This window comes from Struthio camelus, chromosome 11, assembly GCF_040807025.1.
Source record: "Struthio camelus isolate bStrCam1 chromosome 11, bStrCam1.hap1, whole genome shotgun sequence".
Classification (NCBI taxonomy): Eukaryota; Metazoa; Chordata; class Aves; order Struthioniformes; family Struthionidae; genus Struthio; species Struthio camelus.
Window position 1 is genome coordinate 6948040 of NC_090952.1, and position 27565 is coordinate 6975604.

Here is a 27565-nt window from a genome sequence, read left to right on the forward strand (position 1 = left end):
CGCCCCGCCCCGCCCGAGAGACCGCGGCAGCCGCAGGGGACGCCCACGGGCAGCGAGGGAGGGAGGGAAGAAGGGAGGGAGGCCTGAGGGAACGCCGCCCCCCCCCCCCATCCTTCCCTGGCAGGGGGCGGGCGAGCGACTGCGCGCGCGCGCGCGCACACACACACGCGCGCGCGCCCACCTCAGGCGCCACCGCGCCTGCGCGCCCGCCTCCCTCCTCCCGCGGCGCGCGGGGCACCGCCCCCAGCCGGCAGCGCGCAGGCGCGCGGGGAGGCCGCGTTGGGGGAGGGGTTGAGATGAGCGTACTACTCCCCAATATGGCGGACTTCGACACTATCTATGAACTGGAGGAGGAGGAGGAGGAGGAGGAGGAGGAGTCCGAGCCGGTGGTGAGGAGCCAGGAGCTGCCCCGGCCCCGAGATGCGCCGGATCCCGTGGCGGTACGGGGCGCCGGGCACATCACCGTGTAAGGAGCGGGGGCTGGCGGCGGGAGGAGCGGTGGCGGCAGGCCGGGGCGGGGCGGGGGGCCGCCAGGCGGCGCGGGGCGCAGCGGAGGCGGCGGCTGAGGTGAGGCGGCGGCGGCGGCGGCCTGGCGGGAGCCCGGCGGGAGGGAGGGAGGGCCCCGCCGCGGGGGGGGGGGGAGAGGCTTCCCCGTGGGGACCCAGCCGCCCGCAGCCGCCAGGTGCCCGCGTCCCCTCCGTGCGCCGTCCCGGCCCCTGAGGGTTTGTCACCGGTTTGGCCTGAGGGTTTGTTTTTTTTTTTTTTTTGACGTGTTAAGGTGGAAAACTTCGTGTTTTCCGGTAGCTCGAGGCATGCCGAAGTCACGAACGAACAAGTGAAGTTCAGGCGCCTGCTCTGTGCAGAGCCAGCCCTGACAGTTTCGAGTGTGCTTCCTGTTGCAAACGGGTCTCCCTAGATAAAAAGTTAACACCGTGCCGTGTTAGCGTCACCTGATGGTTTACGTGTGTGCTCGAACAATTTTACTGTTCGACAAATGTATTAATCTATTTATTCTTCTCTGTCTCAGCAAAGCCATTGGGTCGCCACACTGCACTGCAGAGGAGACACGTGGCTGTTGTAGTTTATCTCCTCCAAACTTTGGCTGTGAGTTAGGCTTAGGTTACCTGTTTTCATCGTTAGAACGTAACTTAAGCCTGAACGTTTGCTGCTCCTTTGTACAGTTGGGACGCAAGACCATCGAACAGTGTGACCTAATATGCAATGTCTGCTTGTTGGGGTTTTTGAGTACTCCTGCAAGCGGAGAAATATAACAAAGGACATCCATACCAAGTCGTTGGTTTGTTTACATGACAGGAAGGGAGTCATCAGAATTTTTTTATTGTAGAGATCCATCAAGCTGTTGTTGCTTTGGATCCATCTTTGGACTGCTTAAAAGAATGCACATTTCTCTCTGTAAATAGGTGCAGTGTGATCTAGCTATCTGCAGCAAAAACACTGGGTGGGGAAGGCTCTCTCATCCTAAGAGAACTAATGTTGGATTTGATACTGTGCCCATCATGTAAGTCTGAATCAGGTTTGCATTGAGCTAGTGCCAGTGGATAGTCTTTTGCTGCACCGCAGTGTACTTACTTGTTTGATGGAATTTCGTTCTATTCTGATCACAAATAGCATGCAATTTAACTAGAGCAGGAACGTAACACAAGCAAAGTGATCAGAATACCTTTCTTACTAGTTATCTGTTTTTAAGCGCTAAACTGAAAAATTGTACCCACCCATTTGCTTTGCCTGCTGTGATGCTTTTTGTGTGTTAGTGATCTTCCTTAAAGCTGCTTCTTGGCCCCAACATCTCTTGGGGATGGACAGGAGCATCTCCAAGAACTCGGTCAACTAATAACGTCTACATCAAAAGAAAGCAATACTTGTAAGTGATGTGAGAATCACGAGCTAGCATACGTGCCCATGTAACTACCTGAACTGAATTCTCCTTCCCCTCATTTTCCCCTTTCTATATCAAATATGCCTCCCTGGGAAGATGGGAGGAGACAGCATTTCTTGTATCAGATCATGTCATCTTTAACATCTCCTTAAACTAATGAAAAGTTAGTGAATGCTACCAATAAAGTGCAAATAAACACCAGGCAGTATAGGATATAATCCTAACCTCCTTCTTAAATGAGGAATATTTTCTTTCTTAAAGAATTTCTGGTTAGCGTATATCAGTTCTGAAACTCTGTCACTTTCTGATCACACAAACGCTTCTTCTTTTGAAATCAGTTGGCTTCAGAAGCAACCTGCTCTAGTTCCTGAAGTGAGATACGTCATCCAGTAAAACTTGTGTTTGTTTTCTGAACCCACCTGGAATGTTACTGATAAAATTTCTGTCCCGGCAAAAGTGAGACACACTCTGGTTCTTAAAAATGGGGAAGGCAGAGCAGGCATTTAAAAAAACAAAAATAAAAAGAAATCCATTGTTTTCCTTGGGTTTTAGATGCCTTCAGTTCCTTCTCTGACACTGGCCTTGGATGCTTTTGATGTATAGAGGAAGGGTAATTCTTTAGTTCCAGTGTCATCTTCTAGTCAAGTTTTTCCTGTACAGTCCTCTCATAAATACTCCCAAGTTAGTAGATTCAAACAATGTATTAGCTGCTTGCATGAGAGTTCTTATGCCTATGACCTTGTCTCTGAGCTGCTGAACCTAATGGAGTTATACTGCAGTGTTCAACTGTACTAAATATAGATTCCAGGAATCTTCTAAGAGTTTTTAGCAGGATTTTGCTTTTTCCACTGAGTGTTTTGCTAACCCTTTACCCCTGTGCATGATAACAGTAATTGTGTAAAGTGTATTGGTGGTGGGTTTTTTTTTTTTTTTTAAGAGAGAGATGATGAAAGCAGGTAGCAGAATTTTAGCTTATGTTGCTCAATGCTTTTTCGTTCTAGAAGATTCTTACTTTGAAAAAAAAATTAACTAGCCATCATATTTATTGTTTTCACCAAGCTTTTCAATTTTAGTATAGAGAAATTACTGGGACCTGGTAAATGCCTTTTCCGTTGTTTCTGAACTGTAAATTGCCCATTACTCTATTTCTTACATAGCTGGCATGATTCTGGTGGCAAATCCAAATATTTCAACACAAACGTTCTTAGTTAAGACTGAGACATATACCCACCAAAGAAGCAGCAGTAACCTTCAAAAATGGAGCAGTAAACAGACTCTGAATTTGGTTATCGGTTATTGTTTGTCTGACATATTATTTTTCCATGTTGTTAAATCCATCTGAATGGACATCTTTCGGTTTGTAATTTCTGCTTGAATCCGCAAACTTGCTAGTTTTGGGTAGAAGTTAACTTTTTTTCTTTCTTCCATTATGTTTTCTTTTGGAGTGCTCCAGGGATCCGTAATCCAGGCGCTAGTGAACAGCATATTGTCATGAATTAGGAAAGGCAGGCAGGAACCAAGTGCTCTCAGTTGTGATAGGCAGACATTTGGCTTTTGTCTTCTCGTTATCCCAGAATTATACATCTTTCACATGATTAGAATAGCAAGTGACCCTAGACTGCCAGTAGTTATCAGAAACTTAATTTTCTAAAACATCATCTGTGAGTAAGGATGCCCTGCGCCCTCCAGTAGCTGTGTTTCCTTCAGTGGAAAAGGTCATAGACTAGAAAGAGAAATACTACGCGTTCAAGGAGATTTCAGCTGGTGCATATCTTCTTTATTCTTTACCGCCGGACAAAGCTTTGATGATATCTCATGTGGGAATAGCTTGTAGAATTTGAGTTCATCTGTTCAAGATAGGTTAAATTTGAACTGGAATAGGAATGGGGAAAGGGAGCATGTTGAAAGGCAGATGGAAAGCCTGTCATGTGAGAGTAGACTAAACAGGTTTAGCTCATGGAGCCTAACAGGCCTGATTACTATCTGTCAATACAGTATTGGAATAAACAAGGATGAAGGGCTGTTTAAGTCAGAAGAAGAAAAAGGTAAAGCACCTGTAAAATGTTTCTAAATGTTAGATAATTCTGAATACTAGAAAGCGTTTACCAAATTCTGCCTGTTTCAGTTCTGGGGACAAGACATTTCACTTCCGTATAATGCTTTGCAAACTAATGGAAGTTCTATAACGTGAGACTTGTGGCAGCAGGAATTTGCAACTTATGATTCAGGATATGCCTTTCAGCCTTAAATTTTTGAGGGACTTAGAGCTATGTCTGTGATAGGTTATATTGTGCCCATTTTACAAATAGGGAAGATGGGACTTGCCTGATGCCATACATAAAAAGAGAGTACTAGAAATTGAGGTCGTCCTGGTTCTATCCCAGTATTTGCGCCTATAGGCAGCAGTACCTTGCTTTTAGGGATATTTCTCATCCAGAGAGAAAATTGCGACTAAGGTATAGGGATGACTTATCTGCGTTTCTAGCACTGAGGACCCCTGAGAAATAACCCCAAAGTAAGTGGCCGCCAGCTGATGTTTTAGATGATTTAAAGGACAAATACCTGAGTTTAAATCTTCTAACACCTAGTAGGTTTCAGCAGGTGAAATCATGCCAGAGCAATTATTGCTATGGATTAGGCACTTGTAGAAAGTCTTAGGAAGTTATTTATCTTTTAATTAAGACTTCATGTCTTAAGTTTTAATAGAATATTCAAAGTAAAAAAAGTTAAGCGCCTTTTCAAAGTTGCTCACGTAGCTCTAGAACTATACAGCATGTTACTTTAATTGTTGTTCTAAAAAATCTTTTTTTTTATTGGATTCTTGAATCTTCCCCTTCTCTTCCTGCCCCCCCTCCCCCAGCTGATGGGAGTTAATTTTATCTGAGCTATGTGGCAAAACATCGAGAGGATAGTCTGTAAAACTTCTGGAGACATGTTAGTGAGACTAGTCAGCATCACTGATGGCCTTTAGCACAAACATGTAGTACTGTGATATAGCATAATTCTGTTTTCAGTACAATCAAAGCCATTTATATTCTTTTATCTATTTTGAAGGTGTCAGTGTGTAAGATAGATGCACTTCTGTAACTGAGATTTCTTGGATGTGTGTTAGAACTGAACAGAATGTTTTTGTCAGCTGATAGAAGTTTGGGGTTTTAGATACGTTTCAGGACTGTATCAGGCTTCCAATTTAACCCAATAAAATATATTGTGCTTTTGTTATGTTCCTAATAGCTCTAAATCAGCAAGCGCTGATCTGTTTTATTCTTTGGGGAGACTGGTAGTGCAATGGGAATTTTAATGAGCGTATGATCATTGAGATAAAAGGCACCACCTATGGCTCAGGAAGTTCTTGAAACAGAAATTGTTGAAGGTTATCGATAGAAGAGTATGCTGGGGAAATGCTAGCACGTGCTTGCCCTTTTATTTTGCTCTTTCTTAGGCATCTGCTCCTGGCCACTGCAAGCAAGATTCAGTGTTCTGGGCTAGGTGCACCTTTGGCTCAATTCAGTGCAACTAGTCTTGTGTGGCTATAAGAAATAATTCTGCGGTATTATCTGAACTTTCTGATAGTTCACTATTTATATTGTTTGATTGCTACAACTTTGTGCTCGTTTCAGATAGTTTCATTGCTGATAGACAGAAAAGTTGCTGTTCCTTGGAGAACAAGTTTGTGTATGTGCTTCATGTTGTTGCTGTTGGGTTTTCTGTCTTTTTTAAAGACTGAAAAGCCTACCTCATTTTTCATCAAGCTTCCTTAAAAATGAGTGTTTCATATTTAAAAAAAAATAAAAAAATAAAAAAAACTTGGAAAATTCATCTTAAAAATAAAATTACAAAAAATGGAGGCCGACCTGCCAGATTACGTTAAAAGAAAATGAAAATGTGCCTATTTTAGGAACCTTTGTGTTTGCCTAATATTTTATTGTGTTGTTTTAATTGTTTATATTTGTAGCACTAATTTAGTATTATGGCATTCAAGTTCGCTTTAACGTGTTGTAGCTTGTGCTGTGCTTCTCTCGCATGCACTTTTAGAAATTTTTCAATGAAAATAATCCTGAATGAAACAAACACAAGTAAGTGGCAGTTAGATATAGTACTTAGGATAGCTTAAGAGACAAGGGCTCAGGAATACTTAAATGAGTGTCTACCCTTTCGGTTTGTTTGTTTATTAATTTTAAAATTCTAAACAACGTTCTAATATGCTGTTCTTTAAAAGAGTAAAGGCTCTGCCTTAAATTAGCCATTGAATTACTTAATTAGACTTCTTCACTAGTACTGACAAACATCTTAATTGGCTTAGTGGCTTTCTACAGACAGCACAAGTTCTTTTATTATGCTTCTCTCTTCTTTAAGGATAATTACATGCTTGTCTCTGCTTCTAAACAAGTTGCATTGCCAAGTCTGGATATCTGAATTACTACTGTGTGTGCATGAGTGTATGTATATATGACGTAATGATAGGAGACTGGTGACATTTCAGCAATGTTAGTATTTGTACAAGTGTCCGTTAAGGAGAGCTTCAGGTACCAGTTTGACTCAAAGCCAATACTGCCTTCCCAGAAGGTTAGTTTCTACAGTAAATAAGCAATACAAAAGGTGCTCATGCTTTCAGTTTTGGCTGTGTTTTTTGTTTGTTTTTTTCCCCCCTTTTTTGAACAAAAATGTTCAGACCGCTGAGCAGAGTTGACAGTGAAGCCTTTAATTTAGCATACAGTAAACAGCTTTGTTCCAACATAAAAGATGCCACTGGCTCACTACAGTTGTACTTCATTATGCTACTGAATTGGAAAGTCTAAAGGTGTGGAGAGGATGGAAGATCATATAGTTCTGTGAATCTGCAAAAGCTAGCAGGGTTAGTATCACAGTTTTGTTAACCTTTTGCCTTCATACATACTTTTAAATATAAGGAGGGCAAAGAAGCTGAGTCAGCATGCACTTTCAGTGTCCTGCTGATCTATGAAACTAGCTTATTGAAACTTTGGGTTGGTTCAGTATGTTTGGAGCTAGTGGTAACAATATTCCCAGCAAAATTTCTCAACTCTACAAAATACCTTGCTCCCTATAGTTTACAGTGGTTATAATAAAGGCTTGCCTGTTGCCCAACACAAGAACGCTTCACTGAAGAACCACTAGTCACAGTGATACCCAAGACTTAATTTTCTTGAAGTTCATAGTTGTTCTGGAGCTGTTACGTTTAGGCTCTTACTCATTTTGCATGAGATTGTTCACCTCAGGCCAAAGTAGTGTTTTATTTAGATATGTGGTTACAAATGCTGTAAAAAGAAGATAAAGCGAGTTTTAAGAAACTCATTTATCTGTTGCATGTGAATGCATTGCATGAGTAAGAAAAATAGCAATAAAAGGATTAGTGGAACTAGTGCAACTAGAGGTTTTTTTCTTTAAGGAAGCAAAGACTGAAACTTGCCATATTCCCATTGTAAGAGATTCTTTTCTGCTTTTAGCTACTTGAAAGTATTGAAATAAAGCAACAAGCTACATTTCTCTTTTGGGGGGGTGTTTGCTTTATAAACAACCTGATGAATGATACACAAGGTCTTTATAAGCATAAGTTGAAAGCAGATGAAATGTAAATGCAAAGCCAGAAGAGATATTATATAAAGACAAAAGAGATTTTTCCTTTTTTAAATACCAAAGCTATTATTCTTATTAGGGGAAACAAAATAAGTTAGGTGGAATATATCTTGTTTGTCTCTTTTGTTTTCAAGGTTTGGCTTGAGCAACAAGTTTGACACAGAATTTCCCTCTGTTCTGACAGGGAAGGTAAGTGTGAGATTAAACTGTTCCTTTAAATGGAAAGATACATTGCATCCTGTGTTTTCTGTGCTACAAACACATGTTGATGAATCCAAACAAAAAATCATCGCAGGTCAGTACTGCACTGAAGATCAATAAGTAACTCTGTCCTGTATGAACTGGTTGGTCAATGACCAATCCCTTGCAGTGTACTTTTTTTTTTTTAAACAAATGAGAAAGACGATGTGCAGTAATTTTTATCGTTAGTGACGTTCTAAACACAGAAAAACTCAAGGTGGCATGATGCTGTTTTCTTCCAACAATATACATGAAATGAAGGCTCATTTACCCTTGTTTATAGATGCCTAGAGTTTGTGCTACTTGCTGTGTGACTCCAGTTACTTCAGATACTAGGCCTCTTTGTTTAATATTTGTCAAGCTTTGAGATTATTTTTAGACAGTTCTGTGGAAGAAAAAGCTTTTTTCCTTTGTGTTAAGGATCTAGACATTATGGTATTAAGTGTCAAATCTACAAATTAAGTAGTTTTTTTTAGAATATTTTCACCAATATAATTGTTTAGTGTTCTTCTAAAAATTTGCAGTGGTTTTTGCTTTCTCTGCAATCCTGTTTTCTTTGCAAATAGAAGATTAGTCAGTAAATATTCATTCATAGCCATTTATTAATGCAGTCTTGTGACAAAATTGGTTATTGTTATAAATGCTTTTCCTAATTCTTTTTTTTGTTCTATTCTGATTTCTTTTTATCTTATGTATGTTTTCTTTCAGCTGTTTCACACTAGTTTTTCTTTTGTTTCATTTTATATCCCCCTTGTGTCTCTTTTCCAGAGTTTGTGAGGAAGACGGTATTTGGCTCTTAGTACTGTCTCTAATGATGTACCGTACAGCTACAGCTTCACAGGTCTCTGCAGACTCTTGCTGTAGCTGTTGAGTCATTTTAATAATATACTGAAATGCAGCTGGATGGCATCTCCTTGTTCTGGCAAATCTGTTTGGGGGGAGGGGAGTGTTCCCCCCCCCCCCTTCACTTTCACCCTAGAGTATAATGAATAAAATTCTCCGGTTGAATTTCTCCAGCATTACTTGACGGCAATACAATTGAAAAGTAGGTTGTTGTTTGGAATTTCTGGTTGTTAAAAGACAACCTAGGAATTCTGGCCTTGGTTCAGAATCTCACTGAAGTCAAAAGGAAGAATATTGACTTCATAGTATCTAATGGGAAGGCTGGTGGATACCACCTGTATTTAACTACCTTGCATGTCAAAGGCTTGTTCTTTTCTAAGAAGCTCTTTCAGATCACTGAAAAGCCACAAATGACTATTTAGAACTATCTTACCAATAAGAGTAAATTTTCAATAAATAAACCTAAAAAAATCTAGCAAGAGATGTTAAAACTTAATTTGATGAAATAATTGCATTTCTCTGTCTGTATCTCTAAAATATGTTTGTGTTTTAAAAAAATGATTTTTAATACAAACCTCAATAACTGTCATGTTTTCCACTTGATTGTCCTCCTGTTAAATGGACAACAAGCGATTGGTTTTACCACAGGTATGTAGCAAACGTTTAAAGGAAAATTCAGTTGACTGCTTGGACTTAATTTAGCAAAGAGGGGAAAGGAATTTCTTTTCTGCTGCCTGGGATTTCCCTTTCTTTTTCTACAGATCTAATCTGTGACAGCATCAATCACACGAATTTGAATTTACTGTATATAGTGATGCTTTTTCTACTGAGAATCTTGATATTCTGTTATCTTTTTCTCATATGCAGGTTTGAGGGGCTATTTTTTCGTTAAAGACTTGGGAAATAAATTAGTTTCTTTTTGTGACGGGAAAACACCAATCAAATGAGGTAGTAAACAGTTTTTCTTGCTGCCTGTCCCACACTGTCATCACAGACATTAAAAGTCAGGGTTGTTTTGATTTTTTTTTTTCTTTAATGCTTTCATGAATTGCAAGAATTGAATAATCTGCCGCTTCTACTGGTTATGGCAGTCAATCACCTTTATCCCTACTGGGGATTGCAACAATAAGAGAGCATCCTTCAAATACCCTGTAAATAATGCACAGTATGAGGTATTATAGTCAGTTGATGCATCATTTTCAGAATTTCTGCTTTTCTTTAAAAATGTGTATTTTACAAATCACAATTTATGCCTAACATAGTGAATGTTTATATCATGTACTATTTTTTATTGAAATGTTTACTGTAAACTTGCATTAACACACAGCTAGTATAAAGCAGTGTCATAGTTTATTCAGAATGTACGTGTAACATTACATTAAATGGCTTTGTCCATTGTGAATCGCTATAGATAGCATAGCGCATCTGCTAATGGAGTGGAAAAGATGAAGCCGTTAGGTGTGTTTGATAGATACCTCTATGGCACTGTTTTCAATTAATTGATTTGTATGAAAATCCACAATAGATAAAACTATCTAGCTGTACTTTTCTCTCAGAAACACTAACTTTTTTGATTTATACCACTGGATAGCCTTAGGAAACTTACTTAAGCTTCCTGACCCTCAGTTTGCTCATCTATGTATTGACTACAGTGCACCTTGCACTAATCTGTGCAAGCTGAAATGATCTTCCTTCTTCACCCATCTCCTCTACCTCCGCATCTCCCCATTTTTACAGATCCTGGATGGCTATTGTAGAATTGTTGTCTACAGCTAGGACGCGCGTAAGGTTATCTTAAATATTTAAAGGAGATGTTTGTTGCTTTTTGGGGGAGAAGTGGATGCATATATTTGAGGAAATTACATAGACGATAAAACCTTAAAGAAAAGGAAACTATCAGATAGGCCAGATATTGGGCCCAGCGAATGCAGTTAGGTTAACTTGGTATTTGTCTTACCAGATGAGAAGCAAGCTTCAACTGATTTATAAAGACAGAGGTGGGCTTTGAAACAGTTGATTCCTTTTAAAAAAAAAAAAAAATCTTTAAGAAAAGATTTCACTTGCACTTAACACAGATGTAATATCACATCTTGGAATAATGTGATTGGACTCGGCTGGATTTAAATTCTACATGCTACAATTTTCCAAGGTTATTAGGTCTTTTAAGATCGTATTTAACATTTTTGTTTTAAAACAGCTTTATTAATAGTTGTGCCAAAGTAGAGCGTGCCTTCTTGTTCTAAAAGTTTAGGCAGTTTATTTGCTCCCATGAATTTTAAGCCAAGCTTAAGAAAAATGTGCCTGATGTTATGTGGCACAAAGCACACGCTGCTTCAGGTGACAAGAAAATGATGGAGCCAGTGAACCTTAAGGAAGAAAATGGAGTTTCCTGCCTTGATCTTAAAACAATAGGAGTCCTATACAGAAAGTAGCGTGCCGTGCAGGGAAGTGTAAGCCATAAATGTATTCTTGGTATTGTGATCCCATTGCACCGTGTGATTGATAGGGTTTGTGATCATGATGATTGAAGGAGGGAGATCAGGCCTGCTGGGCTTTGCTTGCTCTCTTCCTGTGTTTGTAGATTCTCTTGCATCCTGTTGTAAAATGCTATGACGCTCCCTCCTCTCCTTTTATGTTCTTGGGGGCTTGTTTTTTTTTTTAAAGACCTGAAAGGAACTAATGTATCTTTACAAGGTGTACTGCACAGCCTGGAGCTACGTACTTAGCTCTTTCTTTTCAAGACTCAGACAGAAACTCTCCAAGTGACTTTCCAAAATTATTCAAATCTAGACTTTCTTCGCGACCTTTCTTTGCACAGGAAGTACTGTTGAGTGTCTGTTGCTTATTTGAAATATTTTGGTCGTTTCATATTAATGTCTCAATATCTTTAGCTGCAACAACGACAAGATTTAAAATTAGGCCAAAAAATCAATAAACCTCATAGGTAATTGTTTCATTTGAATAGCCTATTAGTACAGTGTTATTTTATTTAAAGATATTTAGTCCTTTGTCACTCTAACAATGGCTGTTTAACTGCTACGGAGCTATAAACTAGAGGAACAAAACTGTATTTTTCTCCTCTTTACCACAGAATGATCTGTATCTTGATCACTGGCTCCTTAAGTTTCAACTGAATATGTCATTGGCTGACAGAAATACATAGTGTGGTTAGCTTTCTAAAAGGGAAAAATATGTGCAGTAGTCTTGGTGAGTCAAAACTGCATATTCTTAAGTAATTTCATCTTATGTTGCAGCTAAGAGATACACTATTACAGGAAAGTATTTGGTACGTTAGCAGGTGGAAGCGGCGCTTTCATAATACTACATGATCGTCAACTTTATACCAAAATACGTGAAGTAAAAATCTTCTCTGTGCTTCTTGGTAGCATCCAAAATCAACTTCTAACGTAGCCACTCACCATGCCATTCTATGTAGAAATGAGAACACTTTAATAGTGGTCTTATGAAGCATCAAACTGTTGATGTAAAGTGAAAAAGGTTATTGTAAAAGTGAACAGAAATAGGAAAACACTGACATAGTAAGATTCCTTACTTGGTCCCATATGTGCGCTCTTCCCCCCCCCCCCCCCCCACTTTATTTTTCTCCCAGCTGAGGTCTAAGAATCCGGTTGACTTCTTTTCATGTTGAGTGTTGTCACTGATAACAGAGTTCCTTCATGTTAAGCTGAGCTGTACACTGTGCAACTCCTTTCTCTTTGGTAGGTTTGCACAGCTGTATAGGGGGAGGGGGTTGTAAAGGTCCAGCAAACTTTGTGACTAATAAAAAAGGGAATGTTCTCCTTTCTTAGTGGAATTCATTGCACAAGTACTAATGGGGTTAAAAAAAAAAAAAAGCCTTACTTTTATCTTTAAAATAAACAGGATGATCCATGTAGGAATTTCAAAGGACTTATCAAAGAAGGTGCCGTTTGTATATATCTAAATGTTAAAAACGGAGCCACATGTTCTTGACTTTTAAGGAAGTTTACATTGATTTGTTAATATTCGTAGTCCCAGTTAACTTGGAAGCATGTCTGACCATGGGAACTGCTCAGAGTTACTCATACTGCAGACCACCAACCCAGTGTTACTTTACTGCAAAATTTGCGCTCTCAGTGAAGATGAAGTGGTCTTATTCAGGTGCATGTGATGTTTGTGGTATCCTAGAAATAAGAGCTGGCATTTGCAGAGACCTGTAAAACCTTCTGTTTCAGACACGTGCAAGTACAGACTTGTTTTCTGCATATTACAGCATGATTATTTTCCGTTCATTCAAAATGTCCCAATCCACAGGGTTTCTCTGTTTCCTTTTGCTGATTTGTGTTGGGCTTTTTGATTTCTTCCTTTCTTTCTTTTTTATTCATTCTCTTCTTAACCTGAATAAGACATCTAGTATAAAAAACATTTTAAATGCTGATACTCCAATCAGTCTAAAGTGAGTTTTTTGATTTCGTCCACTTTGTATATATAAAAAGAATTGTAGGGAAGTGGTTTTAGCATTGGAAAAAAAGAAATCTCCATAATTTGCCTGTGTTGCACCGTTTTTTGAATTGTCAAAAAAAATTGAAATACTTGCTGTGTACTTGTTCATTCTTGCTATAAAGTAATCACAATATTAATTGATGTTCTTATGTTAATAACTGTAGACCTGGCTTGTGTACCAACCCAGATGACCTCTGACTGTATACCACACGGTGATCTGAGTGGCCAGTAAACAGATGCATTTATTTAGTCCCTTTCCTGCAGTGTTTGAATGAATTTTGCTCTTGTGAGTAGGTGGAGGTAGCAGGATCAGGTCCTCTTTGTGTTAATCAGATCCAACTTCAATAGACTCAAGTCAGGTGAAACTTTTTTTTATTATTTTTTTTTAATTGTTTCACCTGACTTGTTGAGTCTATTGAAGTTGGATCTGATTAACGCAATACAGAGTTTGGAATTACAAAGCAGAATAAAGTTAAGAGTGCTGTCTTGAATTCAAGCTACACCTAATACTGTGAGTCCATATCTAACTTGTCAGATTCAAGTTATTTAGATTGTCTGCGCAGAGCTGATATCCTTTGTGGAGTGCTAATACAGGATGTGCCTATGCCGCTTCTCAATACCGAGTCCAGCGGCTCTTCTGGCGAGATATGAAGGATTTGGGGCATGTGGATAGGTAAACGCTCTCTTTCTTTCGTAAGAAACATGCTGTCGTTGGAGAAGCTTATTTCTGATAGAGCATGCAGTTTTCCACTGTGACTCTGCAGTGGCTATACGTGGAAAATGTTATTTTGAGCAGACTTTTCTGAATATTCCTTAATTTAAAGAAGTTGGTTTTCAAGCCATATTTTTAAAATTGAGACCTTAGCAGATAAAATGTCAAAACCATGATGTCACATTGTCTAAGTTACTCCAAAAAAGAAAACATTTCAGGCAGTATTGCATCAAACTACAGGAAAATGATGTAGCATTCTTTCCTGCTTAGAAATTTGTGCTATTGAAAGCTCTCTCATTCTGGGTAAGTAGATGAGACTATAACAAAAGGAAGCGGTCTTGCTAAGCAGTGAAAGCACAAGGCTTAGTAATTTGGGGAAGGGTTGTCATTGAAGTACTAGTATTTTAATTGTATTTTCACTTTATGAAGTTACAAACAGTTAATTTTACATCTTTCTACATCTCTGTCTTTGTAAAGTTTCCATCTGGGCCAGAACGTCCCAGAATTATTAGTGATTTTGTTATGATAATACTTGTGTGTTTGCACAAGAGTCCTGGAAATACTTTCTGTAGATCTTTAGGGTGCCTCTGCCCCTTGGAGGTTATTCCTTAGCTGATGGAGTGGGCGGAACAGAGCTGTGTACTTATGCTTTATCTGCTGTGATCACAGTCGAGTATTTGGGCTCCAGCCAGTGATGAAGATGGGTTTGCACTAAAATACCGGATGATAACCTGAAACAGCACGTGAGCTCATGTTTCCTTCCACTGCTTCTTCTAGAAAGGTGGTAACAAACAAATCAGGGCACTGACATCTTAAACTATCCCAGCTGTTTGTTCAGCTAACGTGAATCAGAGTCCTCACAGGGCCCTTCTTAGGATGTGCAGATATTAGAAAACATTGTATATTCACTCTTAAAATTAAGCTCCGTTGAAGTGTTTCAGATTAAGCGCTTGCGGAGTAAGGCATCGGTTTGTATAAACGTAGACGACATTGAACTGGTTGGTCATTCTCTGTTTAATATCGCTGTGCTATAGAAGAAAATCAGTTGAACGAGAATTTGCTGAATCTAATGATTCAGTCTCATCTACCTAATCTGCAGGATGCTGTGCTGCTAGGTTTTGTTCGTAATCCTGTACAAGATGCATTTCTTAATCCTTGAGTTTAATCTAGTGTTTGCCATTCTTGGCTTCCCTGCTTAGGAAGGAGCCGCAACAAAAGCTGTGGCCTAATGTTGATGTAGAGCACTTCCACAATTTATTTGTGGACAGAGGTCTAACTTGTACCCCAGGTACATTGTAGGCCTGCGCTAGTATGAAATTAGATTTGGACCATGATCTCTTTTTTCCTGTGTGATGTCTCACAGCCTTTTTACTACAAAGGTGTCCCACATTGCCAGTAGATCAGATATCTATCTTTTTTTTCTTTCCTTCCCCTGTCTAGTGTTGCCACTGCATATGTTGCATGGCTGTGTCCCACTTCCAGTCTTGTTTGGGGCCATTACGTTGTCAAGAGGATTGTTTATTAATGGCACAATAAATATGGATGAGGCTGTTCATCTAACTTGCTATGTTTAGCTTTTTAATGTAATTCTTTTGCGAAGTACGCATCGTAAATGATTTTGTTATAGGAAAGTGACTTCTCATGCTAACTGTTTGACTAGTGTTTTGGAAGATTGGGTCATCTTGTATAATAGTATCATGTTTCATTTACCTTTAAATCTGAAAGAGCCAATTATCAAGAAAATACTCCGTAATGGCTTTCCATTGAAGTTGAATACTTCTATTGCAGGTTGCCCCGGAAGAATTCAAGACCAGCATCAGTCGTGTGAACGCGTGTTTAAGAAAGAATCTCCCTGTTAATGTAAAGTGGCTGCTTTGTGGCTGTCTGTGCTGCTGCTGCACATTGGGCTGTAGCCTATGGCCTGTAGTCTGTCTTAACAAAAGAGTAAGTACGTGCTTCATTCTATTCTTTTGCAATTGCTAGTAACTTTAAATAAAGTTTAACAGTACCTTCCCCATTTCAAAACTCCTTTCTCTTTCATTTGCATTCAAAAGCTTATTCTATTTTTCTTCTGGTTTTACCTTAGAAAAATACATTTGTTAATGAAGTAAATGATACTGAATTGCCAGTTGGATTGATAGTCTAGGAATAGCTAATACCATCTCAGTTCAAGGAACAGGATGGAATATATGATACCTTGAACTTCCAGGATTTGAAAAGCTATAGGAATTATATAAAATGAGTGCAGAACTAGAACTAGATGTTGACCCTCAAAAATTACCCTAACTGAAGTGAAAATTATGCTTGTTCTTCTCTCAGAAGTAAGCATTTTTGGAAGTAAAAATAACTTTGTATGTAATATGTACCATAATATTTCTGAACTGTGGTTTATTTGACATATTTTACCGTGCTATTTCTATATTAAGATCAGAGTTTTGATTTTTCCATTCTGAGAGTGTTAACGTTTCCCTTTATTTTCTTCAAAGAAAGCTGACAACTTTTGTAATCAGGCACAAAATAATGATCCTGAAAAACACTTTAACAAACTCGAGTAAACATTATCATAATTACTTCTATGGCTTATGTTTAGAATTGGTTTATCGCAGTGATAAAAATGTTGGAAATACTGTAAGTGGGAACAGTGTGATAATATTCTTTGCAAGTGTGTATTTTGTGTTACTTGTAGCCATAAAACCTTACTATCCGGGAATGTAAATAGTAATAGCGTGAGGATGATTGGGGGAAAAACTTTCACGCTTGTCAACTTAAGTGCAGGCGATCTTAAATAGAAACATGTTAAAGCGTGATACTACTTGCCATTGAGTTTATTATCTTTAAGAATGCAAACTGGAAGCAAAAACAAGGAATAGGCAGTGCTTTTCAGAGAAAATAAAACCAGAAGTGTTTTTTGCCAAGCTTTCCAACTTGCTCTAGTAAATATCAGTAGCATTGACTGGCAAGTGAAGCATACTTGTATAAGCCATGTGTAATATATCCCATACGGGTTCTTCAGGTTAGATTTTGTAGGATCCTTTCTATTATAATCTGGGTCTCTTCCGAGTGGTGAGAGCCAGAACTGGGTAATTTGTTTTTTACAGTGGAGACCAAAGCTTTACAGAGGCTTTAGAGGAGAGAGTATTTGGCCACAAAATGCTGAAATTCTAGCACTGAAAGCATTATATGTTAACTTGCTAAACTGCTGACTGCTGAGGTCTGTATCATTAAAATGTTACAAGATTTATTTTCCTCGTTTTAGCTACATTTGTATACATTCTTACTGCAGTGGAACATGCTTAAGATCTACATATAGAATATTGGAATTTTTTAGAAACAATATTCTTGTGCTAGTGAACATATAAATATGTATATAAAGTAGCACTAAAGTAATTCTCAAGGGTATAAACAATATGTATCAAGCAGGATTTGGAAAGTTCATGTTACTACTTTGGATGTGCTCATATATATGTATGGATGTGTACACAAACACACACGTATAGAAAAGCATTGAAAAGGTTTGTTTTGTTGTCAACAGTTACTCTCTCGCATCCAAACTAATTTTGATATCTCTGGGCAGCACTGCAGTATAGGCATACGTTGTGGTGCATTGCTAAGACCAATATTAAAATATTTCTAATTCAGAATCAACATATCATTAAAAATATTTAAGGAATTTGGAAGATTCAGAGAAAAACAGCAAAATGACTTGAAAATTGCTGAAAGAGAAATGCAGTGCAGTGAAATACAATGCACCTGTTGAGCTCATTGAACACTACATTAAAAAGTCATTTGATGGCTCTAAGAATCACATACATAAGATGGTTCTTAATTTTCTCATCTAGCAAAAATTGGCAATATGAATTGGCAATTGGCAGAATATGAAACTCGGACAGCTGGAAGAGGAAACATGTACTTTTTAAACCCTGAGGATAACTTGGTTGCTGGGGAAAAAAAAAAAATTTGCGAAGAAGTGGTGGTTTCTCTACCACTAAATCTTTGATCCAGGATTGGATATCTTTGTATCTTTTAAAATGAGATGGTTTAGCTTACCTACCGTTATTAGGTTGAACAAAGGAATTGGTGAATAGAGTTCCATGGCATACCGTGCAGGAGTTAGGGTACGTAGTCCGAGCGGTCTTTTTATGACCTTTAAAAAAAGTTTGGGATTTAAAAACCAAAACGCTTTCCTTTCTCCCACCGTCAGTGAAATGACATGTTAGTTCTAGAAAGGGATTGTTTTTTGTCACAGTGAGGTCCCTATTGTACGTATAGGCTGATTAAGGAACTGTATCTTATATTCAGGGGTTTCCTTTTTTATGCTGATGGTTGCCATGATCTTATGGCACATAAGTATTGTGGAAGCTCTGAATAGGGCTTATGAAGGAGCTTGTGCAGACAGCAGAACATGAAGGTCTTGTGTACTTTAATGTCCAAAAGTCGAATGTACAGACTTCTTATGAGTCGGAGTTCTGTGGTCTTGAGATTTTTCAGGATTCAGATGAGAATTACATTAGCAAAACCTGGAAATTACATGTATGTGGATTACTTGCATTCAGTAATCCATCCACAGAGAGGGAAGCGTTTTGTCCAAGAGAAGATCGGAGATTCTGTTTTGTTGGCTTGGCTATGGTGGGCAAAAAATAATAAATTCAAAAGGACCTCTAATAACTGAAAGAGGATCTGGAAAGTTCCAATCCTAAGTTAACAAAAAAAAAAAAAGTTTGTTCTGTATGGGCTTTCTTTTTTCCTGAAGAAGATCTGATGTTGAGGAATGGGTAGCTGAAATGGTAGGACTTCCATTTCCAATTTTTCTTTTGCTTGGTTCTCCTTTTATAAAACTAACTCATTTTAGATGAATCTTAAGCCAGAAATACAATAATGAAATTTTTCTGGATGAAGCTGGCTACTGAACCATTTATAATACAGTTTTGACTTACTTTTTAGACTAGAAGATCAATTCAGAAGTTATTAGAATGGGAAAATAACAGACTATATCATAAGGTAAGAAAAGTTAGAGTGCTTGTTTTCTTCAGTTTTAAGAATAGTAAGTTTTTTGCATAATTGGCATATAGGACTTCTACTGTCTTGTTATAATTCCATACTTTATATCCAGTCCTGATCTTAAACGTCAGTGTTTGAAGGATTCCAGATCCTAATAATTTGGTGTACGCTTATGTTATATAACTCTCTTAAAATAATGCTGTAGTACCCGTTAATCCTCTGATAATTATTTTCTTAGCTTGGTTTGCACTGGAAGCTGAGTAAAAGGAAATGCGAAACTAGCAATATGATGGAATATGTAAGTATTGTTTCTGTAACTTATTTAGCATTCAACATTACTATGATTTTATAGAGAAAGTCCTTAACTTACTAGACTTTCACCTGCCTGAAAAATCTTTCAGAAAAATATGCAGTCGTCTTTGGCATGTACCTGCTAAGGCAACTCGTAATGAGAGCAGCCATGCATTTATTGAAACTCAGAAATTGTGACTGCTAAAGATATTTGCTCTTCATAGCAATTCTGCATTTGCACTACAAGTAAACTTATTTTGATCCGAGTTTTTGAAATGAGGGAGACCCGCTGCGACTTCATGCCTTGGTGTGATTCCCACACCAGTCCACAGGTTCTTAATGCTTACCATCAGTATTTATAATTACTTCAAATACTTGGTACAGAACTATAGTAGGTTGCGTGGTTTTTTTTGTTCTTTTATGTCTGTCTGGATTCTTTTTTTTCTGCCTCTGAATTTCAGAGAGTTTTAATCAAGGTAGGCGACCGAGTTATTTTTGTTGCCCTACTACTCTCCTACCCACTTTCATGTATAGGCATGAAGATTTTCTAGGCTTGGAGAGAAGAGGTAGTCACCCCCAAAAAGATGAGCACCTATGAAATCTTTCTTTTGTTATTCTGGGAAACTTTTCCTTCCTAAAGAATACCTCAGATATGTTTAGCCTTATGTGCTAGATAATTCTGCATGGAAATTGTGCTGAAGGTTTGAACGTTTTGATTACTGTGTTCTGTTCTTGTCTGTCTCTTTCCCTTTTTCAACAGGTAATACTAATAGAGTTCTTACCAAAATATCCCATATTTCGACCTGACTGAGGAACAGCGTTTGGTCTTTCATGTTACCTGTCATTTTCTACCCTTAGTGCCTTGTAGATGATTTTGGAAAGAAGGTGGTCTACTTTGCTGTGATTTAAAAATGTTCTTCAGTAGAATATCTTCCTTGCTATGTTACTTTCTTTTGTTTAAGAAGAGAACAATTTGCACATTTTTTTTTTTAATGTTACATGAGGCTTCTATGTTGCACTCTGAATTTTTAACATTAAGAATAACTGATATAGTTGCCACTAGGAATCTAACATCAGTGCTGCTTAAACTTGTTCTGAGCATGCTGCCTTATTAATTTCTATATTTGCTGTCCTTAAAAATACATCTTAATGCCATGTCATATTGTATTTCATCCTAAATGTCGCACTCCTGTAAATCCTCAGTAGGAACGTCCAGGTAAGCTTCTAATAGTAATGATTTTAGTGTAACTCGCTTGCATAGGACTTGCAATTAACAGCACTGGTTTTGTCCTGCACTTTGCAAAATCATCATTTACATTAGGGGGTTAATTATTTCACCCACTATGGATTTGTAAATATTGACTCTTTGCATAATGTAAAGTGTGGTATGCCAAGGTTTACAGAATGTAATATAGCTCTTATTATTCTATTGCCAACAATTCTACGTAGTTTTATTCATTACATTTGTTAGCATCCCTCTGATTGTATAGACCCATTCACGTGCTGTTTTTATGGTAAAGCCATAATGAGTTTGTACATACTATCAGATGTGTAGGGCTCAGTTGCACTTTGTTCAGTAAACGGATGAAAAATGCATAGCATTTTTGTTTTGTTTTTTCTTGTTTTTTTTCTTTTAATTTCAGGTATCATTTATAGTACCTGAAATAAGAACCCTAAATACTGTTCACCTTTGAAAAAATTGCATTTGTAGAGTAGACAGCAGCTGCTATTACCAAAATATCCTAAAGCCTATTTTAAATTAGGCTTATATGGATGTCAGTTTTTGGGGTTTTTTTGGTTTTTTAAGTAAGGAAAAAAGTTTCATAATTGGATACCTTCATTACTAAGGAGAAAAATTTGGAGCTAAGTAATACTGCCTCCTTTCTAGTGGAGATAAATGTCACCTAACTCAGAGTAGCGTTCCAGAGTATGCTGATGGGAGGAAGTGGATCAGCTGAACGGGTTCATGCATATGTTTTGGTGGATGGCATTCAAGCACAGTCTGCACAGCCACAAATGCCTTGTGGAATTCACAAGTATTTTGGACTCTTCCATTTTTGCCTCATCTCGGAAAGGGAAGTAATTGTAGAAAGATTTCCCAGAACGTCTGGCCCAAGCAAGACCATTTGGTAATAGCAAGCAATGCAAATTGATGCAAGATTCCCTCCCTTTTCTGATTAGAAATAAGAAATAAAAGAAAAACAGCAGATGACTTGGCGTCTGCAAGTTGTGATGAATATCGTCATAAGTGTCCAAGCGTTGCTTTGCAGCAACTTGACTCCTTCTGACATAATCCGAAGTTGTTTTTCAGTTTCATGCTGAATGTACTTGCATCTTTTCAATATGCAATGTTATATGAAAGTATTTGTAAAACCCTTGCATTCCAATAGCTGTAGTAGGCAAGATTTCTAGTACACAGTGTTTAGGGAAGACCAGTTTTAGGCAAGTTGTTCTGAATCCGTTTTCTCACTATACCAGTTTTCTTACTGTACAGCTGAGGAGTATCAGACTCCAGGGCTTGCAGTAGTTTCCAATCAGACTGATGCTTCAGACTATGAAATCTGTATGCTTAGTGCAGAGGTTTCATTTGACACTAGTAGATGGGTGGCAACTAATGTTCAGTTGCATTCGTAACATAATTTAATGAATAAAAGGCTGTGTTGTCTGAATTTAACATTAGCTCCACCTTGCAACTCAGATTTCCGTCACAGAACCATCTAGAGTACTTAGTCCACTGTATTTATTTCTTAGGATGAGTGTTAATTGACTGGAAGCAGAAAAGATGCTTAATGGTAGAAAAATGCAGTGTAAACCAAAACGGAAATAGCATATCCAATTCTATTTGTATTTGCTGTACAAGTTCCTAGGCAGTAAATAAAGGGAGCTTAGCTTAATTATTTTTGCTGACTTAGAACGACGGAAATTTCTTACTGTTATGCCAGAACTTTGTTATTAATCATTTCCTTTTTGTGTAAGGAAGTCAAAAAAAATCTCAGCAGGTTCTTATTTTTCTTCCTTTATGTGACTACGTTTTCAAAAGTTCCTTTCAAACTGAGAGAACAGGCAAGCCAAATGAGAGTTCTGTTAATTGCCAGTGGTGAATGCCGAACAACTTTGTCGGTCTCACTGCTAACAGAAATCCTCTTCCGGAGTCTGTGCTGACTTCGTCGTATTCAAAACCTCTCTAATTTTTGTCTTGCTTCTGTGAAATGCTGTGCCAAGCTGAGAGAATACCCTGAGCTTTCCTGCTTCAGCAGTGTATTTCATAGAATATGAATTTAAAAGCTTTACATATAAGTGCACAAATTCTATAAATGTTACTTTATGCTAAATTATGAATGGTATAATCTTCAACCTATGAAAGGGTCTTTTTTTGTGTGTTTTAATAGGCATCTGAATTTGTGGCCATAAAGCAACTCGTAAAGAATATGAGAGCCAAAACGGCAATTTTTAGCAAGCTCCGTATTTTAATAAGTAGATAGACTTGCCTCAAAATGCAAAACCAGCCTGCAATACTACTTGCATCTGAAAGACACAGGTTGCATAGCTCATTTGAAGATGAAGGCAGCTGTAAGTACTGCTGTGAGCTCTGTGCACTGTGTTGGGGCTACAGGTTCTCTTTTGCCTAGGCCATCCTTTGCTTTAATATAAGAACATTCAGCAGATGATTATATTTCATTAGACTAAAGAACTCATTTTAAGAGTAAGAAGTCGGCATGAATTAGTAAAGCCATTTATGAAAGATGCTTGTTAATTGGAGAGAGAATTCTTAGCAGTGTAACAGATTAGCGTTAGCAAAGTGTAGGAGAAATGTTAAAGAAAGTGCCTTGACTGGTTCCAGCAAAAGAGAAAATACTGGGCAAAGAGTGAAGAGAAAAGGGAACTAGTAACAGTATCTAGTGCGAGTCTGCAGCAATTTCTTAAAAGCAGATATGGAAATACTGCCTACCCTAATCAGTGTTTAATTTTTCACGTAAAATGTTGACACTTATTTTCCTTTCTAGTTTTTATCTAGGAAGTACTTGGGTTTGTATCTGGGAAGTTTTTGCATCTTAAGAAGCATTAAAGTATTAAAGAATGAGTGGAGCAGCAAAGCTCTAACCTGTTGATTTTTTCCACTTGCATCTGTGAATTTTTTTTTACTGTAGGAGGAAAAAAAAGTATGTTTTCAGACTCAGACAGACACATCTAGGAAATGTGGGTTTGATTGTATATGGATGACAAAAACAAGAAACACTTTTGCTAAATCTAGTGTAGTCTTGATAAATACACAAGTTCCTATGCTTTTCTTGATAGGTACAAAACTCCATATGCAAAAACATAAATATATGTGTATTAGTGTCCCACTATAACAGTTTACTACACTTACTTGTAAACACACTACCATTGGAGCAATAAAATTGTCAAGCTATTAACATTCAATGTAAATAGTTTATCCTTTTAGTAAATAATATGTGATTCTTTTGCAATTTTTTTTTGTTTTCTGCTTTTGGTGTACTTACCAAGTTGTAACTTTACTTGTGTTGCTTAAGAAAAGTGGTTTCGTTTAAGTTGTATGAAAATTCTTTTTAATTGCGCTCTTAACGTTTTTATTCTGTTTACAAGTGAACAGCCACTTTTTTAATAGGACCTCACACCTTGAAAGGGTGTTTTTTGTTTGTTTTTAAAAAAAAAATCTAACCGAGCTCTATCTCTACAACTTACTGCACTGGCTTGTGCCATTAAAAGAAGCTGGAAGTCAAACATGCTTTATCACTTTGAGACATTTTTCTTTAATTAAAGATGAAAACCTTTACATAGTGCAATGTGTTTATGGAAACAATCTTTTGCGTCTCTTCCTGTACCTGTGTGCTGAACAGCTGCGAGTGGAACGGGATATTGGTGGGTTTTCCTCAAATGAGACCTGTCACGTTTCTGACGTGGCCAGATCAGTTGCTTGCGTTGGGACTTTGAGTATGGTTTGTCTGGTTCAAAGAACAAGTGTTGGAAAACCTGCGAAGGCTTCTCAAAAAGAAGCCTGCAGAACGATCGTCACGCTTAGTCTTCCAGATAAGTTGTTCAGCTGGGTTACACACCCTCTGTGGTAAGGATTTTTTTCGCAGGGGTCTCTTGCTGCAGGGCTCCTTTGATATTTAAAGCATCTATGATGTTTCTGTGGAGTGAGGTGATGCAGAACTCGGAGAACTGAGAAAAGCGGAGGCTTTTTCCCAATTCTGTTGTAGTTGCACCTCAGAGGGAGCCTAATGTGAGCATGGGTACTGTGCATTAGTGAAATAAATTATTGGTTTAAACAGAGGACTGTGAATGAAGGGCAGTGCAGCGTTTTGCGTGTTAACAGGCAAACTTTGCACCTGTGAAAGCAAGACTTAAATTATACCCTTTGGCTGGCCCTGAGGGGAAAATGTTGCAATCCTGAAATGGACATGTGCAATGTTTTTGTGAGAGTTAGCGTCCTCGGGTCCTGCAGAGAAATGCAGGAGCTCTGTATGCAACTGTTACTAGATAATATTTGAGAAATTTAGAATACGTTGCTTGGTTGTTAGGTCAAATATAGGAACACTGGGTTGAGTAATCAAGATAATCAAACCTCTGTTATGGTTTATGAGATGCAATTGCCTCAGCTACTAGCAGAATGGGTTTCTTTTCTTTTTCTTTTCCTTTTTTTAAAGCAAATTTGGGGTTTGGCGCCTGCTTCTACTGTAGGAAGGCAGTTTCAGAACTTTTCAATGAGAAACCTTACTGTACTGTCCATGCCAGTAGGTATTGTTCTTCAGCATAAATAGTTTTTATTCTTCTAGCTGAGCTTATTTTTCTAGTTAAGCTTACCGAAACTCAAATCCTCTGTTTTCCTTCATTTGCCAGACTAAATGAAATGTGAGTCCCCTTTCAAAAGCAAAATTCTCAGTTTCTGATTATCCTACTTGCTTTCCGTTTGCTTGCATTTATTCCAGAAACAATCATTCTCACTCTGTTGCAGATAATGGCTCAAGGCTCCAGGTATAATAATGTAAATAGGTTGCTCTCTTCTGTGAAAATAATGTGACCCATTAAATGTAAGGATCACATTTGTTTCTTAATGGCTGGATTATATTCATGATGCATAGGCATTCTGTGATAAATTTGGGACTTTCTTCTCTTCAGTCATTTTCAGCTTGTGAGCTCCCAACTGACGCTCTTGTTCCTAGTCCATAAACCCGTCATTTGGCATTTTTGTACTATTGAATTTCATATTTCTATTACACTTGTGCTGCTAATCCTTTCCCATTCCTGCTATAAACACACTTTTGCCACGGGCTAATTTCATCAGCAAGTTAAACATCTTTTTGCTGAAAAGATTAGTCCCCAAGATTGATCCCTGAATGTTGGCTGTATTTTTCTAAAAGCCCTGTTACTTAGTCTCATAGCTGATGTAAGATTTCCTATTATATCTTCACCTGGCTAAACCAGAAATTTCCCTGTTCCAGTTTTTCTGATTGATCTAACCTATTTGGACTTTGTTTATATACACCTATATATTTTATAAATCTACACCTAAATATACACCCGTTTATATACACCTATTTAACGGGACAGTCCACATGCATCTAGGCTAAGCTACTGAATTTTCTGTATTTTTCAGTAGTTATTGGGTCTAGTTAGAGGATTATCCCTTGAATATATTCACATTTTTTCCAGATTCTTTTTGAAACATAAAAATTATACAGAGCACTTAGCCTTCTTTTGAACAATGAATTAAAAAACTGCAGAAAATTGATAAATATATCTAAGGACACTAATCATAAGTATGAGCTGAGATTTCTGTGCAGAAAAACACTTCTGAAGGACACTCCAGGTCACAGTGGATATCCACAACTGTAGTAAAACTAAGAGGAGGGATTACAGCAGCTTTCAGATTAAAAAGAATTTAAAACGAATTTAAATTAAAAGGCATATACAAAAAAAAGCTAATGATTGATCTGTATTGCTTGGAAATCCTGTAATGCACAAGTCTAAATGAATAGCTGAAGAATTACTGGTTCTCCAGACAAGTATCTACGGGAATGTCCTGGGACACTGACGATACTGGAGTGACTGAACAGGGCAACAAAAGTAAAAAGGAGTTTATTGTTTCGGCAATGTAGACAATTTACTAATGCACCCTGTGGTTTTGGATGCCCTTCTTGAAATGCTTTAAAACATAAGATTTTCATAAAATGGTCTGCTGTGACTCTCTGCAAACAATGGCCCCTTTAACATCCCTGATGTAGAGTGCCCAAATAATAATGGGAATAGCTGGGGGAAACCACAGCGATGTGGTATAGCTAAGCAGTGCCTGGCAGCTATGAGCTTAGTTCCACGCTAGTCTCCTATGTACCTGAACATTTCAACATGTCATCAAAGACAAATTTGGTTTTACCTTGAAATGACAGTTCAATGGATGGTGAAATGAGTAGCCACAGAGGGGCTCCACACAAATTTTAATTTAAGATAGATTATGAAGTGCAAAGGTGTAAAATGAAAACTAAGAAGCCAGTTAGCTTGACTGTTGTTTTCCTCTTCTCCCAAAAGTATAAAAAGTTGCTTTCAAATCTAATTCTGTTCCTAATGGGTTATATTTCTTTGTTTTAGATAATTCTCTGAAGTGGTGTTTTGGAACCATCTGAGAAAATTTCTTCTATTGTTAAATCTGTTAATTGGCAACAAGAGTTTCTGGGCCGCAAGTACTGTTGGCGCTCTGTTTCTGAGTAGCAACTTTTTACCTAAGTGTAAATTAACTTGAAACCATTGGCATTCTATAAATAGAGACCTGGGGGGTCTACTCCCAACACACTTTGGGGGTCCATGTTTTTCGTGTGGGCCTGTTGTCTATTTCCTATTGCAATTGCTAGGGTGAGCATATATGCAGCATTTCTTTCCACCTATAGCAGAAAGCAGGGGATGAAGAGGAAGCCTGGAAGGGATCGCAGCCATGCTCGCATGAGTCACGGAGAAGAGGTGCTTCTGAGGTAACTTTTCTTTTTTTGTATAATTCCTTGTTGTTGTTCAGTGCACAGACAAGGTAACTCATTGTACAATGCTTTATCATTGTTAGCAGCACTGAACACCGCTGCAAATCGCAGTGCTGTAAGTTTCCATGTAGTATTGATGAAACTAAGATGACTGAAGTTCAGAGTGGGTGACAGGAGGTCTGCAACCGAACTGTGGGATACTAGCCTGGTACAGTTACTCTAATGCCACCTGGTAGCTTCTACTCTAATCTGGAAAAAAAAAAAAAAAAAAAAAACAAGCATCAGGAGCTACATCTTGAAGCAGAAATCAGAAAATGTAAATTCTGTTAGGAGGTGCGAAGCCAGAAACGAGTTGCGTAAATCCCCTCCAAAAAGTACTTTCACGCAGCATGACCAACGTGTTTTGTGACTACCACTTGATTGACGGTGCCATTGGAAAGACTTCCAAAACGGGCGTAAATAGCAGTGTTATTTGCCTCCCGTCGCTTCCCGAAACCTCTTTGGAAACTGAGTGATTCT

General features: G+C 38.1%; 2 protein-coding genes across 3 annotated transcripts in view; both read left to right on the plus strand.

The window, feature by feature from the left end:
- Nucleotides 1-224: 224 nt before the first annotated feature.
- On the plus strand, nt 225-20652 carry CHIC1 (cysteine rich hydrophobic domain 1). 2 transcript variants are annotated; one of them, XM_068957562.1, is made up of 6 exons: nt 225-466; nt 7627-7681; nt 15558-15713; nt 18711-18767; nt 19006-19065; nt 19819-20652. In XM_068957562.1, the coding sequence occupies exons 1-6, from the start codon at nt 297-299 to the stop codon at nt 19867-19869; spliced, it is 549 nt and encodes a 182-aa protein (XP_068813663.1). In that variant the 5' UTR covers nt 225-296; the 3' UTR covers nt 19870-20652. The 2 variants fall into 2 exon arrangements, with proteins under 2 accessions (XP_068813663.1, XP_068813664.1); XM_068957563.1 differs by lacking the exon at nt 18711-18767 and having other exon boundaries at nt 288-466.
- Nucleotides 19874-27565, plus strand: part of LOC104150957 (pre-mRNA 3'-end-processing factor FIP1) — a 37349-nt gene continuing 29657 nt past the window's right edge. Inside the window, exon 1 of the mRNA XM_068957560.1 lies at nt 19874-27043. The gene's annotated coding sequence lies outside the window, so the exon portion shown is untranslated. The remainder of the gene's footprint in view (nt 27044-27565) is intronic.

What these genes read in the sequence shown, in the direction of transcription:
- CHIC1 (XM_068957562.1), top strand. Translation starts at nt 297, where the DNA reads ATGAGCGTACTACTCCCCAATATGGCGGACTTCGACACTATCTATGAA. An exon ending in CCTCTGTTCTGACAGGGAAG is followed by an intron (nt 7,682 to 15,557) that starts GTAAGTGTGAGA and finishes CTTCTATTGCAG; the next exon opens with GTTGCCCCGGAAGAATTCAA. An exon ending in ATAACAGACTATATCATAAG is followed by an intron (nt 18,768 to 19,005) that starts GTAAGAAAAGTT and finishes TTATTTTCTTAG; the next exon opens with CTTGGTTTGCACTGGAAGCT.